The sequence below is a fragment of the Poecilia mexicana genome, unplaced genomic scaffold (assembly GCF_051168715.1).
Source record: "Poecilia mexicana isolate PSO_F unplaced genomic scaffold, ASM5116871v1 scaffold_15, whole genome shotgun sequence".
NCBI classification, from domain to species: Eukaryota; Metazoa; Chordata; class Actinopteri; order Cyprinodontiformes; family Poeciliidae; genus Poecilia; species Poecilia mexicana.
This window is the reverse complement of record NW_028263384.1, coordinates 648677-667494: the sequence shown is the minus strand read 5'-3', so window position 1 is coordinate 667494 and position 18818 is coordinate 648677. Positions and strand designations below refer to the sequence as shown.

General features: G+C 44.1%; 2 protein-coding genes across 2 annotated transcripts in view; both read right to left on the bottom strand.

Annotated features, from left to right (window-relative positions):
* The window catches only part of dipk1c (divergent protein kinase domain 1C), a 32336-nt gene extending 28707 nt beyond the window's left edge, over positions 1–3629 (bottom strand). The window contains exons 1-2 of the mRNA XM_014971106.2: positions 2903–3629; positions 410–1238 (exon numbers count right to left, since the gene is read on the bottom strand). Coding sequence (XP_014826592.2) covers positions 410–640 — 231 coding nt within the window. The 5' untranslated portion in view covers positions 641–1238; positions 2903–3629. The remainder of the gene's footprint in view (positions 1–409; positions 1239–2902) is intronic.
* A 4104-nt stretch (positions 3630–7733) lies between these two features.
* tubb6 (tubulin, beta 6 class V) lies at positions 7734–15409 on the bottom strand. The gene is made up of 6 exons (XM_088012843.1): positions 15331–15409; positions 10057–10165; positions 9873–9983; positions 9650–9765; positions 8950–9078; positions 7734–8879 (listed from the first exon to the last, which is right to left on the bottom strand). Exons 1-6 carry the CDS (start codon positions 15385–15387, stop codon positions 8067–8069), a joined length of 1335 nt encoding a protein of 444 aa, XP_087868969.1. The 5' UTR covers positions 15388–15409; the 3' UTR covers positions 7734–8066.
* Between the last annotated feature and the right edge of the window lie 3409 nt (positions 15410–18818).

Genomic DNA, 18818 nt, shown 5'->3' with positions numbered 1-18818 from the left:
GAAATGAAAGATTTTATTCCCAGATCAATTTGTTCCAGAAAACCAGTTTCATTTTACAGCCTGTGCCCATAATTATGTTCTAATCTATGAAATTAGAAGGCGCTAAAACCCTCAGTAGTTCATCTAAAAGTAGAAAATCTGCAGCTGAATCATCAAAACCAGTTAAACTCACTGGGACCAGTCAGTATTAATCCATCTGCTCTGCAGCAAATGGAAACTCACTACATCGAAATGTAAAATATCTCATTCATATCCAGCAGAAACAGACAGTAAAAATTAATCTGGACAGAAAATATCAAAGATCAACCAGTGAATGAAACACTGAATAATCCTCCAATCAGCAACAACAAATTCTCCAGATAAACTCAGATTACAGCAAAGTTTAGGAACCAAACATTCATTTACTCACCAGACGCTGCAGGATCTTCCTGCTCTTGTCGTCGGTGCAGAAGTCGGACATGATGCTCCGGTGGACCAGAACCAGGCCGTTGAGGAAGAGCCAGGATCCGAACCAGAGCAGAGCGAAGAGCAGCGTTCCCCGGCGGGACCAGAGCCGCAGGCCCAGCCAGCGCAGCAGGCAGCGTCCGCCGCCGCCGCGCCCGCCGCTGCCTGCACCGCCGCCCGGCGCTCCAGGCAGCATGGCGGCCAGAGGAAACAAACCAAACCCTCGTCCAACTTCACAGGAAATTATAGTCCCTTATTAATCCAGATGAGCTCAGATTAATAAACTCAGATTAAGTTTTCTGAGCTTTGATATAAATGACCTTGTCATCTGCGTATCGTCGGATTTTAATTCTCTGGTTTTCATCTCCAGATGGTTGTCATGATGTTCCTGCCAAAGTGAAGAAAGTCCTCGATGTCCAGGAGTTCCTGTTTGGTTTTGTTAACTTCTGTTTTCAATGTGAATAAAATATTTCAGGTTTATTGTAAAACTTTGCTTTGAATCATAAGAAAACAAAGAGAGCCTGGTTTGGTGGAAACTGGCTGATCTGTCCATCGTCCAGCTGGAAGCTGAAGGTTTTCCTGCAGAACTGAATCTGTTTCATTTCCAGATTCTTCTGGTTTGTTTCCGGAAACCTGCGGCGCTCCAACATGATCCTGTCAGGTTTCCTAGAAATCCTCCGCTCAGCGTTCACCACAGTTCATGTGAAGTTAAAACAACTTGAACTGGAATAATGAGACTGAAAACATGACAAAGGTTTCCTGGTGGAAGGAAACTGATCTTTCATGAAGAGGATCTACAAGGACAGAAAGAGAGTCAAGTTATTTCCCTCTGAGTGAACAAACCAAACTTTAACAGGATCATTTCTAACGGTTTTGGTTCTTCTGGCTTATTTTTCATTTTAAAAAGAAACTTTAAAGTTTGCAGCAGCTTTAAGAGACGACTCTGTTTCTGTTTTGAGGAGAATTTCTTCCCTGCGGCTCCTAAGTTTCTCCAAAGTGAATTAAGTTCCTGCTGGTTTGTTCTGAAGCTGCTTCTTGATCCTGAGTTTGTTTTTTTTAACCTTCATCGTTTCCTGATGTTGCTGCAGAATCCAAACCTTAAACTGGGTCAGGAAACAGAAGGAAACCTCCAGTTTCCTTCCAGACGATCCGATTTAACGCTGAGCAGGAAATGAAACCAGCAGAACTTCGTCTGCTTCCTAAATGATCCAAACTGGTTCTGTTGAAGCCGGGATGAAAACCCGACAGCTGCAGCTTTGATCTGCAGAAACGAACTGAAATAATCCAGAAAGTTTCCCTTCAGTCATCAGGAGGGGAAAAGTTTCATTCTAGGGTTTATTCAGAGAAAATGATTTTTACTGGACCTGAAACTCTGATCATCTATAAAAATAATATAGAAGATTTAAAGCATTAAAATATTTATATCTTATAATGTAAGATATAAAAATCTTACATATTTATATCTGTAGTAAATATAAACTTTCATATCAACATGAGTTCAGTTTATATTAAAGCAACAATTATGTCTGAAATACATCAGTGGCTGTTTGTTTAGGATATTTTTTTATTATTTGTTTTCTTGTTACTTTTTTACATCAGTAATAAAATTATTTCTTATTAATTTATTCAGATTTGTGTTTCTTTCCATCCTGTAACAGTTTAATTTCTGGTTCTGTCAGAATCTGCTTCACTGAGAAACTTAGAAAACTAGTTTTAACTTTCATTTTTTAACAACAGACTCATTTTCCTGTTTCATGAAGTCGAACATTTTAACGACGACGAGATGAAAACAGTTTATGAATCTAAAAACAAAGAGCAGAAAAATATAATTATTGGACGGAAATTTCAATACATTTTACTGATAAATCAAAAATAAGCCTCATTCCTCTGGGGGTTTTGTTGAGTCTGAATCTGGAGAGTTTTTAGTTATTTCTCCATGTTTACATGTTTTGATCTTTAAATATAATTTTATTGATTATCTGAATTTTTACAGCCATTTTTTAATGTTTTATACTAAATAAATGCCAACTTTAATCTGACAGCAGAAATAACTGAAATACAAACATTATAAATGAATAAAAATGTTTTTTTTTACTAAATTTTTCTGCTCTGTGTTTTTATTTCTACACTTATTATAAAAACTGAGCAAATTTCTCTCCATAATTCTTGTTTTGCATCAGTTTTTTATTCATTTATGTTCAGTTGAAGTTTTTCTGTCTGATTTGATTTTTCTGATCGAAGGTTCTTCAGAACCGCAGAAGGTCCAGCAGAAATCCTGAAGGAATCAGACTTTAGTTCCTCTGATTCTTTAACATCTTATTGTTCATGTGACTTTATGAACTTTTACCCCTGAACAATTATAAGAATCTGAATCTTGAATCTTCTGTTCATGTTTTAATCTGCAGGAAGTTTAATCTCTGAACACAGGAGATAATCTGAGTGATGATCAGCAGCTCACCTTCAGTACCTGGCAGGTAACCCAGGTGTTGTGTTTCCTTTTTACTCCTAAATGATCATATCTGCAGTCAGGAAGCTGAGATCTTTACATTTCTGCTGAATCTTGAAGGAAAATCCAGATTTCCTCCTCAGAGTTCAGGAGCTGCAGATCAAACTTCCTCCTGATCCCAGAATAAAAACTGAAATAATCTCGTTCCTTCAGAGAAGATCCGGATCCGTGGATCAGGAATAAAGTCCTGGGATTCCCTGACATCATCCTGGAGGTTCTGTTCGGTTCGGCTCTGCGGATGGGATCAGGATTTACTAACCAAACTTCCTAAAGCCTCCGTTCCTGCAGCTGCGGCTCCTAAACGATTCCCATCTCCTCCTCTGACCCGGAGCGATCCGGAGGAACCCGACCTGGCTGTCCGAACCGCGGCAGCTGGAGCCGCCGGACAGACTGAGATGGTCCCGGGAGAACCGGGATCGGAACCAGCTGGACTCAGTGAGAAATAAACCCTGAAACTGGACTGCCAGGCGGATCCAGCAGCTCCTGTTCCTCCTCCTCCTCTGACGCTCCTGTCTGGGGAGCAGAGAGTGTGTGTGTGTGTGTGTGTGTGTGTGTGTGTGTGTGTGTGTGTGTGTGTGTGTGTGTGTGTGTGTGTGTGTGTGTCGCTCAGGCTTGTTCCTGCAGCCTCATTCCTGCCTGTTTCTTCTTACAGAAACTAAAGATCTGCAGGTTCCGTTTCTCCTGCAGGAAGTTTCCAGCTCCGTGTTAAAATCCCGTTACCATGGCAGCAAGTCTCACCAAATTAAAAGCTCTCTAATCATCTGTCTTTGTCCCACACACGCGCGCACACACACACACACACACACACACACACACACACACACTAATAATAGTGTATGACGATCACGGAGGATCGACTGGTTGCAGTTTGATGCCTTCAGGCTGAAAAATGTTTTTAAATCTGAAGAGGAAAAAAATCTGGTTGAAACTGAATTAATGGTTTCAACCACTAGAGGGCAGAAAAACTACAAATAAGAGAAGAAGAAAGAATCATGAACAGCTTTTAGTTTTATTTCTCAATGGAAGTCGGAAAAACAGAAGAAATATTATGGGATGTTTCACATATAAAAGCTGAAATTAAAAGTGAAGGCAGCAAAATTATAATAATAAAAAAAACTGCTGCTGTTCCTGAATTAACAATCAAAATATTTTATCTAAACAGTCAAAAATGTTTCTGTAATTATAATGTAGATTAATAAAAAAAGAAAGAAAAGCAGAGTAACTAGAACAGAACCTGGAGGGACACCAGAGACTGTCTGTTGGGCTGAATCTGAAAATGGCTGATATGAAAAATAAATCAGTTAATTTTAAATAAGAAAAACATTTTATTACCTAAAGGTCAATAACAGCTTCAGTTAAATGAACGTTTGACCGTTTGTAGCAAAAGATGAATCAGATAAATAAAATAAAAAACAGGTGAAGCTGCAGCAGAGGAGAAACAGTTTGGTTTTTATCTTTAATGTAAAATATTTATATTTATTTAATAGTTTTGTCTTAAAGCTCGGATGTTATTTCAGTAAATGTCCTTCATTAGTCTGAATCCTCCAGTTGATGATTAATCGATTCAGGATTTCTCTGCAGATCAGGAGAAGAAGATGGGAACCTCCAGGTGGCGCTGCTGCAGTTCCTGCTCAGTTTAAAGTAAATCTGAGTTTATTCATGGATTCCTGGTGGAGCTCAGTTACAGTTGGACCCGGTTCCGGGTTCTGAACCGGACCCGGTGTCTGAACCGGACCCGGTGTCTGAACCGGACCCGGTCCCGGTGTCGCCTGTTGTTCATTTGTTCATCAGTCTGCGGCTCATGATGGATCCAATCCTCCAGCCTGAAGGTGGAAATCCAATCGGATCAGTTCCTCATCTCCAGTTCTGGTTCTGGACAGGAAACGAGAAACTTCTGCTGAAATCAAAGTTCAGGAGAGAAAAAGTCTCAGTTTTTATTTCTGGATTCACTAAAATCTGAGCTGCAGGTTAAATCTGTTGTCAAACTGATCTTGAGTTTTTATGGGTTTAAATCAGGAAACAGGAACAAAAACAAACCTGAGATCAAATCATTTAAAGGTCAAAGGTCAATCCGTCTGACTGGGAGGGAAATGAAGGAAACCATCTGACAGATTCAGAGATTTCTGTGAAGGAAGTTTTTTCTTTACGTTTCTGTGTGAGACGAAACCAGAAGCTCTGAAACCTTTTCTGGATAATCGTCTCCAGAGGAAGAGGAGCACGGAGTGATGAAGGTGGGACCAGCAGCTGCCTCCTCTTCCTCACTGCAGCCAATTATCTGAGCTCGTTAAGCTGCTGGGCTCAAAACCGGGTCTGGGCTCAAAACCGGGTCTGGGGTCAGAACCGGGTCTGGGGTCAGAACCGGGTCTGGGTTTAGAACCGGGTCTGGGTTTAGAACCGGGTCTGGGCTCAGAACCGGGTCTGGGGTCAGAACCGGGTCTGGGCTCAGAACCGGGTCTGGGCTCCTTCTGCATGTATCTGAGGTTCTGATGAGGTTCTATGAAGCCCACTGGATTTAATAAAACCTTCAGCTGATTCTGTTCTGGTGCCTCATCTTCTCCAGACGCATTTTATTCACATCACAACGTTTCTGTATTTAGAATCATTTTTTTAACGATGCTGACAAATAATTCAGATCAACTTTGCTCGTTTTTACTGTTTTAAACCAGAATCACCAGAAATTAAACACTTTAAATGTGACCACTGTGTGAGAAATGAGTCCAGATGTTATAAAACTGTAATAAATAACATTTCTGATGATTTTCTAACTTATGATGCAGCTCTAAGATACATCGGAACCTGATTTTAACCTTTTTCCAACCTGAGGAGAGGCGCTTGTGTTGCAGCTCCTCCTGGTGGCTCGTTGTTGAACTACATCACAGCAGAGATTAAAATAGGTCAGAAAAGAGAAGAAAAAACAAAAACTTGTTTATTGAAGTTCATTTTCCTGAATAACTAAAGCAGAGCTGAACTTAATATCAGATGTATCATCAGTTTCTGGTTGATCTGGATGAAAACTTTAAAAAGTTTCTAACAGATCAAGTTTCCCTTGGAGCAGAAAAACTTTATTTAATCTGCAGTTTAACAGAAACTGAGATAAAAATAAAATCAGTTTTTCCAGTTTCCAGACAGAATCTCAGCCTGAATGGTTCCATGTTGCTTTCTGAGCTGTCGGGTTTGTAAAGATGAACTAGAGATGATTTATCTCCAGGATCCTGGATCTGGTTGATCTGGATCCAACGGGTTACATCAGCTTCAAGCTGGAGGAGAATATTATAAAATAAACCAGATTCAAAATCATGTTTGAATTCTAATCTGGTTATTTAAACTGATCCCAGGATGGAAGAAAATATCCAATAATTAGTTTTGTTTAATATTTCAAATCTTTTTAATCTGAATCTACATTTAATCTTTGGTAGATTTGAAAAGTATAAAGTTTTAACTGTTTAGATATTTTTAAAAATATTTTCTGTTTTTTGGTGTTTCTCGTTTGTTACAGTGATTATATAGTTTTTTTTACATATTCAGCAGTAAATGACATTTATTCAAACTGTTAAATGATGAATAATTTCCTCATGTGGCCACAAGGGGTCACTAAAGGCTCCTCACTTTGGAAAACTAACTCGTTGGGTAAAATGGTCATTTCCATGTTTCACCTCATCATTTTGCACTTAAACACAGAACATGAAAATATTTACTGCGTCATGTTCTTTGACAGTAAATTACTAAAAATTCTCCATAATCTCAAATATTCTCTGATTTTAACGGTAAAACAAGTTTTTTACTTTTGGTCAAATTAAAGGAACTGATTTTCTCTCGCCTCCATCTTTGCTGAGCTCAGTCTCACATTTCATGTTTCTTTCTTCAGCCCGACTCCTGGTGAAGAAACAAGAACCTTTTAGGATTCTGATGTCATTTCTTTTATACATTTTAGAGAATATTTCATCTCTTCATTTTTTCCAGTCTCTTTCTGTGATCAGTTTCGTGATCTGCTGCAGAGATTCAATGTTTAAAACCAAGCAGGACATTTTTGGCTGAACAAATTAAAAATATTTCCTGATTTTCTCAAAGTTCTGTTGTTACTCCAGCAGATTTAAATCAGATGATCTGCAGAAACTTTACCTGAACAGATGAATTTTTCCAAACAGCAACAGAAGCTCCGTGTTGAACTTTGACCTCGATGCTTCAGCCTGAAACCTTTTGATGAATCAGCTGCAGAAACAAAGATCCAGACACCAGGCGGACATTTTGTCTGACAGCTGATAATCCTCCACACAAACAGAACCGCCGGGAAACAAACCGACTGCTGATGGAGGCAGAACCTGAGGATCCATCGGATCAGAACCATTCAGCTCAACAAAAGACTTCAGCTTAGAAACAAACCTGCAGAAATGAGAAACAAACTGGAAACAAGTTTCTGCCTTCCTGCTGCTTCTGTTTGAACTTATTAAATATTGGATTGTTGTCAGTCAGTCAGAGGCTTTGGAGACAGAAATCTGCAGGAAATGTTGAAGTTTTATTCTTACAGGAAGTTTCTGAGGTATAAACTGACCTGTTGGAGATTTTCCATCTCAGATGATAATTTGATCATAATCATTTATAAGCTTTTAACTGTTGAGTTTGAGAGATGATTAAATTCACCACAGAAAAATAAAGTGTTACTTTCAAGTATAATAAAAATAATTGCAGCAGCTTTTAGCCTCCAGGCCTGCAGGTGGCGATGAAACGTCCTTAGAATCCTCGATACTCATGTCTGCAGATAAACGAGCTGCTGAACCAACCAGAGTTTCTGGCTTAAATGTTTTATTTCTCAATTTGCATTTAGAAAATATTGTTTTTGTTTGAAGATACAGAAACATTTAATGAGTTTCCTTCATTTCAACATGTTAAAACATTTATTAGGATAAATCATGAAACCAGCTGCTGATGTTGGGATTCACTGAAATGAGTCTTAAAGAACCGGATCATTTCTCAACTTTTAACCCGATAATTAAATCTGTTCAACAAAAATAAAGTTATTTCATTTCAAGTCCAACAATCACATGGAAATATTTACTCTGGTTTTAATTTCCTGAATCAAATATGAAAGACCAGCATGAAACCAGATCTTTCCGTGTTCTTACTCGATCATCTCCTCTTCCTCAAAGTTCTGGTCGTCCTCCCGGGCCGAGGCCTCCTGGTACTGCTGGTACTCGGACACCAGGTCGTTCATGTTGCTCTCCGCCTCGGTGAACTCCATCTCGTCCATGCCTTCCCCGGTGAACCAGTGCAGGAAGGCCTTCCGGCGGAACATGGCCGAGAACTGCTCCGAGATCCGTTTGAACAGTTCCTGGATGGCGGTGCTGTTTCCGATGAACGTGGCGGCCATCTTGAGGCCGCGCGGCGGGATGTCGCACACGGCCACCTTCACGTTGTTGGGGATCCACTCCACGAAGGAGCTGCTGTTCTTGTTCTGGACGTTCAGCATCTGGTCGTCCACCTCCTTCATGGACATCGGCCCGCGGAAGACCGCCGCCACGGTGAGGTAGCGGCCGTGGCGCGGGTCGCAGGCCGCCATCATGTTGCGGGCGTCGAACATCTGCTGGGTGAGCTCCGGGACGGAGAGGGCCCGGTACTGCTGGCTGCCCCGCGCCGTCAGCGGGGCGAAGCCCGGCATGAAGAAGTGCAGCCTGGGGAAGGGAACCATGTTGACGGCCAGCTTCCGCAGGTCGGCGTTGAGCTGCCCGGGGAACCGCAGCGAGGTGGTGACGCCGCTCATGGTGGCCGACACCAGGTGGTTCAGGTCGCCGTAGGTGGGCGTGGTCAGCTTCAGCGTGCGGAAGCAGATGTCGTACAGAGCCTCGTTGTCGATGCAGTAGGTCTGGTCGGTGTTCTCCACCAGCTGGTGGACGGACAGCGTGGCGTTGTACGGCTCCACCACCGTGTCCGAAACCTGGGAGTCACAGAGGAGACGGGAACAGACGGGTCTGAACGTTCACCTGACGGACGGACGGACCGCGTACCTTCGGCGACGGCATGACGCTGAAGGTGTTCATGATGCGGTCCGGGTACTCCTCCCGGATCTTACTGATCAGCAGGGTTCCCATTCCAGAACCGGTTCCGCCTCCCAGAGAGTGGGTCAGCTGGAAGCCCTGCAGGGAAAAACCATCTGAAAATGGTTCAACTGAGAGACTAAAGAGACGGTAGAGAACCGGTTCCCCTCACTGGGCCTGCAGGTTCTTCAGACTAAACATCAGAACCAAAGATCGACCCAAAACTGAGCTCACAGAGATTTCAAACAGAAGTTTATGAACCAAAACTCTTTGCTTCTGTGTGAAACCAGAAGACGAGCCGCTTTACTTCAGTTTCTGCTTTTTGGAACCAAATGAAACAGGAAAAAAACCATCATGAGTTTCATCCTCTGGGTCTTTACAGAATCTGATGTCAGTGACGGTTTTATGTGACGGAAGCAGAGCTGTTCCATCTGTGTTAGAGACTAAATACATTTTAGAAAAATCTGGATGGATTCTTCTTCCAACTAACAGCACAGTTATAAATAAACTTACAATTATTCAAACATTTATTTTATCATTTCCTGCTTAAATTTATTCTCAATATTTACGATCAGAATCAACAGAATTGATGAAGGAAGTTCTGATGATCTGGAGATTTTCTTTCTGATCATTTTAAACTCTTCCAGAGTTAAAAGCTGAATTTCTCCACCTGCAGACAGTCGCAGTGCTCACACTCCTTCCTCACTACGTCCAGAACCGAGTCCATAAGCTCCGCCCCCTCCGTGTAGTGACCTTTGGCCCAGTTGTTCCCAGCGCCTGTTTGACCTGCAGACAGCAGAAGGTCAGCAGGGAAAACTGAAACTGGGACAGGAGCAAATCCAGGGTCAGAGGTCAGCTTTCAGAGTGCCGGTCCAGGTCCAGACCCGTCTTACCAAAGATGAAGTTGTCGGGTCTGAAGAGCCGGCCGAAGGCTCCGGAGCGAACGCTGTCCATGGTTCCTGGTTCCAGGTCCACCAGAACGGATCGGGGGACGTATTTATGTGCTGCACAGACAGATTAGAGTCCAGCTTCATCCAGAACCTGCAGACAGAACCCGGCTGGTTCTGCAGAACTTACAGGACGCCTGGTTGTAGTAAACGTTGATCCTGTCCAGCTGCAGCGCCGAGTCGCCCACGTAGCTTCCTGCTGCGTCGACGCCGTGCTCATCGCTGATCTCCTCCCAGAACTGAAACAGAGAGAAGAACCGACTGCTCCATCATCCTGGACGGAACCGGTACCGGGACTTAAACCGGTACCAGATTTAAACCGGTACCAGAATTAAACCGGTACCAGATTTAAACCGGTACCAGAATTAAACCGGTACCAGATTTAAACCGGTACCAGATTTAAACGGGTACCAGAATTAAACCGGTACCAGATTTAAACCGGTACCAGAATTAAACCGGTACCAGAATTAAACCGGTACCAGATTTAAACCGGTACCAGATTTAAACCGGTACCAGATTTAAACCGGTACCAGAATTAAAACCGGTACCAGAATTAAACCGGTACCAGATTTAAACCGGTACCAGAATTAAACCGGTACCAGAATTAAAACCGGTACCAGATTTAAACGGGTACCAGAATTAAACCGGTACCAGATTTAAACCGGTACCAGAATTAAACCGGTACCAGATTTAAACCGGTACCAGAATTAAACCGGTACCAGATTTAAACCGGTACCAGATTTAAACGGGTACCAGAATTAAACCGGTACCAGAATTAAACCGGTACCAGATTTAAACCGGTACCAGATTTAAACCGGTACCAGAATTAAACCGGTACCAGATTTAAACCGGTACCAGATTAACGGGCCACAGCTGACAGGAGATCTGGACTTTCATCGTTTTTCGTGATCATTTTGATTCAAATGTCAGGTGAAGGTGGAGCTTCAGCCGCCAAAGTAGGAACAACTCTAGTCGTACTAATCATTCTTTTCCTGCTCCCCATCAGGAGGAAATGGGTCTAGTGGACCAAGGATGGTGAACATCAGATGGACTCGCGCACCAGGTCGCCCGGACCGGAGAACCCATGACCCGGTTCAGAGGACTGCTGAGCTCAAGGACATTTTGATGCTTATGGTTGTTCAACGGTCAGGGGGTTAGGGTTAGGGGTTAAGGGTTAGGGTTAGGGGTTAGGGTAGGGGTAACCCTTACCCCCAATCGAAATGAAACAGAAGTTGGGTTGGAATAAAATGAACTCGTGGGAAAGACTGTTCGTATACACCACAACACGTTTGTTATACAATTTATATACAACACAGGAGGAACACACTAATTATTAATAATAATAATAATAATTAATACACCAGGAACACAGAGTGAGGGAGCACAAACATTATGCGACAATATTTGGTTATTCTGATTCAGAACTTCCTTTATCACTCTGAACTCTATGTGCATCATGGACATCCCTTCATAAATTATCAAGATTATGTACCAGTTCTGATGTATTAACAATTATCTATGACTCGGTTCATTGTGGATCCATGATTGTGTTACATTTGTGCTAATTTCATGTGATGCTGGCGGTCGCCCGTGGCAACGGGACCATAAAGTGTTTTTTCCCCTGAAATAAGACAAATCAACAAAAGGCCAACAGGGTTTTCACTCTTATACAAATGGGAGAACAATCATGGAAGCAATGGCCAAGTGTGTTTAATCAATGTACTGGAATTATTATATTAGTGGAAGTTACTCATGGAAACTATGTTAATGTTTATCCCTCTTTTTAATTTCTAACCGCTTTAAGTGACCTTTATATATTCCTAAAAAGGTTTATAGATGAATTTTATATTCACATGTAGCCATTAAAAGTAGAGCAGCAATAAGAAACAGCTGCTGAGGTTAATTAGGATTCAACTTGAAAGTGGAATAATTATGTAAGAGCGGAGAACCTGACCTGACTCCTTCCCTTGCATACGAAGCGCAAAGTTGGACCAAATATGATTTGGGAAGGAGGCAGTTCTGACGGATCAGAACAACCTGTGATGAATCGGCCTGACCTCAGTGAAGGGAATGAAGGGATCCTTACATAAATCATTGGTCCAAACTTTACAACTCACATCAGTAAAGATGAGATTATATAAAAAAGGGTGATGTTAAGAATACCGGGAGATTTTTGGTTTTGTACTGATGAAGCTGTAAGACGAATCGGTGGAAATGTAATAAATCTCCAAGCTGGCCTCGGAAAAAAAGCAGCAAAGAATTACGTCTCCGTGCGTTTAGCCACCTTTCAATTCTCCAATAAAACACCTGGAAACTGTCACAATGACTGGGCCCTCTGACTGGGTCCTCTGTGACTGGGTCCCCTCTGACTGGGTCCTCTGTGACTGGGTCCCCTCTGACTGGGTCCTCTGACTGGGTCCCCTCTGACTGGGTCCCCTCTGACTGGGTCCTCTGTGACTGGGTCCCCTCTGACTGGGTCCTCTGTGACTGGGTCCCCTCTGACTGGGTCCTCTGACTGGGTCCCCTCTGTGACTGGGTCCCCTCTGACTGGGCCCTCTGACTGGGCCCTCTGTGACTGGGCCCTCTGTGACTGGGCCCAGTCACAGAGGGCCCAGTCACAGAGGGGACCCAGTCCCCTCTGTGACTGGGTCCCCTCTGACTGGGCCCCCTGACTGGTCCCCTCTGACTGGGTCCTCTGTGACTGGGTCCTCTGTGACTGGGTCCCCTCTGACTGGGTCCTCTGTGACTGGGTCCCCTCTGTGACTGGGTCCCCTCTGTGACTGGGTCCCCTCTGACTGGGCCCCCTGACTGGTCCCCTCTGACTGGGTCCCCTCTGACTGGGTCCTCTGTGACTGGGTCCCCTCTGACTGGGTCCTCTGTGACTGGGTCCCCTCTGACTGGGTCCTCTGACTGGGTCCCCTCTGACTGGGCCCTCTGACTGGGTCCCCTCTGACTGGGTCCTCTGTGACTGGGTCCCCTCTGACTGGGTCCTCTGACTGGGTCCCCTCTGACTGGGTCCTCTGTGACTGGGTCCCCTCTGACTGGGTCCTCTGTGACTGGGTCCTCTGACTGGGTCCCCTCTGACTGGGTCCCCTCTGACTGGGTCCTCTGACTGGGTCCTCTGTGACTGGGTCCCCTCTGACTGGGTCCCCTCTGACTGGGTCCCCTCTGACTGGGTCCTCTGTGACTGGGTCCTCTGACTGGGTCCCCTCTGACTGGGTCCTCTGACTGGGTCCTCTGACTGGGTCCTCTGACTGGGTCCTCTGTGACTGGGTCCTCTGTGACTGGGTCCCCTCTGACTGGGTCCTCTGACTGGGTCCTCTGTGACTGGGTCCCCTCTGACTGGGTCCTCTGACTGGGTCCTCTGACTGGGTCCTCTGTGACTGGGTCCTCTGTGACTTGGTCCCCTCTGACTGGGTCCTCTGACTGGGTCCTCTGTGACTGGGTCCCCTCTGACTGGGTCCCCTCTGACTGGGTCCCCTCTGACTGGGTCCTATGACTGGGTCCCCTCTGACTGGGTCCCCTCTGACTGGGCCCTCTGACTGGGTCCCCTCTGACTGGGTCCCCTGACTGGGTCCTCTGACTGGGTCCCCTCTGACTGGGTCCTCTGACTGGGTCCTCTGTGACTGGGTCCCCTCTGACTGGGTCCCCTCTGACTGGGTCCTCTGTGACTGGGTCCCCTCTGACTGGGTCCCCTGACTGGGTCCTCTGACTGGGTCCCCTCTGACTGGGTCCTCTGTGACTGGGTCCTCTGTGACTGGGTCCTCTGTGACTGGGTCCCCTCTGACTGGGTCCTCTGTGACTGGGTCCTCTGTGACTGGGTCCCCTCTGACTGGGTCCTCTGTGACTGGGTCCTCTGTGACTGGGTCCCCTCTGACTGGGTCCTCTGTGACTGGGTCCCCTCTGACTGGGTCCTCTGTGACTGGGTCCTCTGTGACTGGGTCCCCTCTGACTGGGTCCTCTGTGACTGGGTCCTCTGTGACTGGGTCCCCTGTGACTGGGTCCTCTGTGACTGGGTCCCCTCTGACTGGGTCCCCTCTGACTGGGTCCCCTCTGACTGGGTCCTCTGTGACTGGGTCCCCTCTGACTGGGTCCTCTGTGACTGGGTCCTCTGTGACTGGGTCCTCTGTGACTGGGTCCTCTGTGACTGGGTCCCCTCTGACTGGGTCCTCTGTGACTGGGTCCCCTCTGACTGGGTCCTCTGTGACTGGGTCCTCTGTGACTGGGTCCCCTCTGACTGGGTCCTCTGTGACTGGGTCCTCTGTGACTGGGTCCTCTGTGACTGGGTCCCCTCTGACTGGGTCCTCTGTGACTGGGTCCTCTGTGACTGGGTCCCCTCTGACTGGGTCCTCTGTGACTGGGTCCCCTCTGACTGGGTCCTCTGTGACTGGGTCCTCTGTGACTGGGTCCCCTCTGACTGGGTCCTCTGTGACTGGGTCCTCTGTGACTGGGTCCCCTCTGACTGGGTCCTCTGTGACTGGGTCCCCTCTGACTGGGTCCTCTGTGACTGGGTCCTCTGTGACTGGGTCCTCTGTGACTGGGTCCCCTCTGACTGGGTCCTCTGTGACTGGGTCCCCTCTGACTGGGTCCTCTGTGACTGGGTCCCCTCTGACTGGGTCCTCTGTGACTGGGTCCCCTCTGACTGGGTCCCCTCTGACTGGGTCCTCTGTGACTGGGTCCTCTGTGACTGGGTCCCCTCTGACTGGGTCCCCTCTGACTGGGTCCTCTGTGACTGGGTCCCCTCTGACTGGGTCCCCTCTGACTGGGTCCTCTGTGACTGGGTCCTCTGTGACTGGGTCCCCTCTGACTGGGTCCTCTGTGACTGGGTCCCCTCTGACTGGGTCCCCTCTGACCATCTCAGTGTTTCACAGCAGCTAAAAACACTGAACTACATCCTATAATCTTATCCTCACATTTTAATGGTTAAAAACCACAAAAATAAATTTACTTTTAGATTTAATAAAATAAAATCCCGTTTATTTACAGTTTATAAATTCAGTATTAACAGAGTTAAACTGGAGGAAAACTTTTATTTTAGAAAGATGAAGTATTGTATTAGTGTTTAAAACTTTACATTTTCAGCTGAATCATTTGAATTTTTAGTTTTAATGAACAATGTATTTACTATTCTGTTATTTTTTCTTGCAGTGAAGATAGAAAAATGTATTTTAATCATTTAGTCTTATTATTTTATTTACTTAATGTTGTAGTTTGAGTTGAAGTTTAAAATGTTTTTCTGCAGAGGACAGATTAACTCATCTGAACCAGGTGAGTTGGAGACCCGAACCCAGCAGAACTCAGAGTTACGATATTAATTCTTGATTTCATTAGCAGGAGAATAAACTTGGAATCATGAAAACTATTAAAATAAAACCCTAAAATTTAACTTAAATCGGGTCCAAACCTTGGTTCCGATCTGGTTCCCGCACTGCCCCGCCTGGATGTGAACGATCTCCCTCATTATTTTTCTGGTTTTTCTGCGTTTCTCCTCCGGTAATGTCGCTCTGTGAAGCTCCGGGCGCGCGCACCTTTATCGCCTCCTCGCGCCGCCATGCGCGTTCACGAGGCCGCGCCCTGTGCAGGCGCGTGCGGGGTAGGGGATCGGGGACCCACTGGATCCCAGTCTGACGGACCAGCTGGTTCCCGAAACAGTAGAGAAACTAGTTAGTTTAACATTTAGGAGTAATTTTACTAGATTTATTACATTAATTACTTTTACTTCAGTAATTTTATCATAGTGTCGCTTTTCTTACCTGAGTTAAATATCTGATTCTTCTACCGGCTGTGAAACTGAATGAAGAACAAGTTTATGTTGAAGTGAGACCTCCTGTCTCTACACCAGCTTTGTTCTAATATTTCTATCTCCTGATCCATTTAGAGATCAATAAATCACAGTAAATATTAGATATTATCACTGGAGGAACTTTATCCCTATGTTAGTTTTAGTTTAATCAGTTTTGTATTGAGGATATTTTATTTAGAAATAGTAATAATTTATTGTATTATTTTTTCACTTTGAAATGCCAGAAACTGCAAATAACTGCACATTTTTATACTTAATATTTTTGTTTTCCTGATGAAAACATTTTGATACTAAATTAAATGTTATTAATAACTCAGGGGTTGCCTTTTTTTTCTTTAACCAAATTTGATTTTACTGTTGAGTAAATTTTTGGACAAATACATTTTACTAGTAATTCTAGTTTTTACTACAGAATAATGTCTCTACTCTTTTACCCTCTGATTCTAACTAGTAACATTTAAATAGTTTTTATAAGTTGGACTTCTTATAAAATTGGCTTCATATTTGACGTGTTGCTACTTTGAATCATTCCTGTAGTTTTCTGTCATGATGTTATTTTTATTCTTCTCCTCTGGATTTTCACATAACTTTATATTTTAATGTTTTTTACTGAAGTTTTTGTTTCTTCCATCCAAACAGGCGATGTTTATCTGCTGCATCCAGTTTGATTCACTTTATAGAAACATCAAAATGTTGTTGTGAGGATTTCAGTTTTCTTTGTGTTTGTTTAGGTTTCTGTGTCTGAGTCTCCATCTTGTCTCTCTAACCTGTTTCCCTGATCAGGTTAGAGAGGTAGGACTAAACACAGGTGGGACTAAACACAGGTAGGACTAAACACAGGTGGGACTAAACACAGGTAGGACTAAACACAGGTGGGACTAAACACAGGTAGGACTAAACACAGGTAGGACTAAACACAGGTAGGACTAAACACAGGTAGGACTAAACACAGGTGGGACTAAACACAGGTAGGACTAAACACAGGTGGGACTAAACACAGGTAGGACTAAACACAGGTGGGACTAAACACAGGTGGGACTAAACACAGGTGGGACTAAACACAGGTAGGACTAAACACAGGTGGGACTAAACACAGGTGGGACTAAACACAGGTGTTTAGTCCCACCTGTGTTCCTTTTTTCTCTCTTGCTCTCGATGAAGGCGGATGCTTTTTCCCTCTGCTCCCTTCCTGCCCATTCCTGCCCTGCTTGCTCTGTTTTGTGCTGCCTTTTTCTCTTTTTCTATATTTTTGGAGCCTTTCTTTGCACATCCTCCGAATCTACAAATTATAGATCTGGTCAACCGATCTCTCAATGCAATTGATCACATTTCAGACGAGAAGTCTGGGCACAGGAGAGCCTCTTGTCCTGCGGAGACACACCTGGTGGGATTCACCCTGGATTTATTCATGATAACAGGATTTCTGCTGTTTGGAGCTTGTGGATTCCTGGATTATTGACAAATTTGTGACAGACTTGGCCAAACTAGCAAACACTCAGACTGTTGGTGTGGACAGAGACGAGGACGCTAAAACTCACTAACCGGATGGAGTCGATCTTGGAGAAGTTGCTGGTTTCGGCTCAGTGGAACAACCAAACTAATTTGGATGATAAAATAAAATATAATAAAATAAATACTTGGAAAAACAATAGGCCTTCGCAGCGCTTTCGCTGCTCGGGCCTAATTACTACGAGCTTGGAGTCCAGAGGTGATTGGTAGGAGGAGTCACCACTTAGCTTCTTTTATATTACTACTTGTTAGAAACGGTGACTATTATTATTATTATATCATTATTTAGAGACTGTGGAGTCACTACCTAGACCAGGGGTCCCCAAACTTTTTCCTGCGAGGGCCACATAACTGTTCCCTTTTCTGGTCGGGGGCCGGTCTTAGTTTTTCGAGAAAGAAACCTTAGAAAACTTTTGTTTTCTAAGGTTTCATATCTGCTCAAGAGCCCCCCTGGTGGTTGGAGAAAAATCCACATAAAAAAAAAAAAAAAAGCACTGAATGCTCTTTGGTATTGTTCAGGGGGCCGGACCAAATGAGGGCCCGCGGGCCGTAGCTTGGGGACCCCTGACCTAGACCAATATAACATTTCTTAGATTCATCCGTAGATTACTATCATTACTTAGAGACTGTGGAGTACTCACTTTTAACCCAGAAAAGGAATTAGATTAGTCACTCTTTAGCTTATTTTACCAGAAACTGTAGAGTACTTATGGAGTTAGATTTGTTTCACAATTATTCAATCAAAAAAATCACGTCAAACAAAAACATAGAGTTACGATCAAAACTTTCGGATTTTCAAAAAAAATTGTTTCAAACAAAAAAATATTTCAATCAAATTGTAAGAATTTTTTTAAGCAAAAAAATTGCTTTAAAAACTTTTAATTGAAATCACAAATTTTAGTTTGAAACTTTTATTTTTGCATATCAGGATTTTTTGGTTGAGTCCGTCTCAACTTTACTTACATGAACATCCGGGGCGGGGCTTAAGGACGAGCGATGTAAGACGTGTTCCGATTGGTTAGCGCTGACTAAAGCGGATGACTCCCTGAGGTCTCAGAACTCCGTCCCGAACTGCAGGGCTTCGGTGACGGGACACAGAATGTGATGGTAAGTTATCTTCACAAAATTACACCGTTTAGCAGCTACTAAAGTGTCCACCCTGTTTCAAAGAAGAAATCTTACTCAACTTATGACGACAGTCACATATTTTGTCTGCCGCGATCCCCGGTAAGGGAGGAGGGAGCTGGAGAACGGCTGGCCGAAATTAGCGTTCATAAATCGGATCAACCTAGAGCTAAACGCTGCTTTCTCGGAAGACATCCAACTCAAAACTAACGTCACTGCAGTTGGTAACACATTAAAACCACCGGGATAAAATCTGAGGAACTCACAGCATCACTAAGATTTCTCTCTGAAACACACACACAGCACAGTGGAGGTCTGACTCCAAAACTCTGTTTAACTCCCCCTCAGAGGCACAAATAGAGGCCTATTGATCTCAAAGTTGGTCATGAAATAGATACACATGCCTGCTCCTGTAAAATGTTTTCAAAATTTTCATAGGGCTTATGGTTTTTTGT

What these genes read in the sequence shown, in the direction of transcription:
- tubb6 (XM_088012843.1), bottom strand. Translation starts at nt 15,387, where the DNA reads ATGAGGGAGATCGTTCACATCCAGGCGGGGCAGTGCGGGAACCAGATC. An exon ending in GGAACCAGATCGGAACCAAG is followed by an intron (nt 10,166 to 15,330) that starts GTTTGGACCCGA and finishes TCTCTGTTTCAG; the next exon opens with TTCTGGGAGGAGATCAGCGA. An exon ending in GCGTCATGCCGTCGCCGAAG is followed by an intron (nt 8,880 to 8,949) that starts GTACGCGGTCCG and finishes TGTGACTCCCAG; the next exon opens with GTTTCGGACACGGTGGTGGA.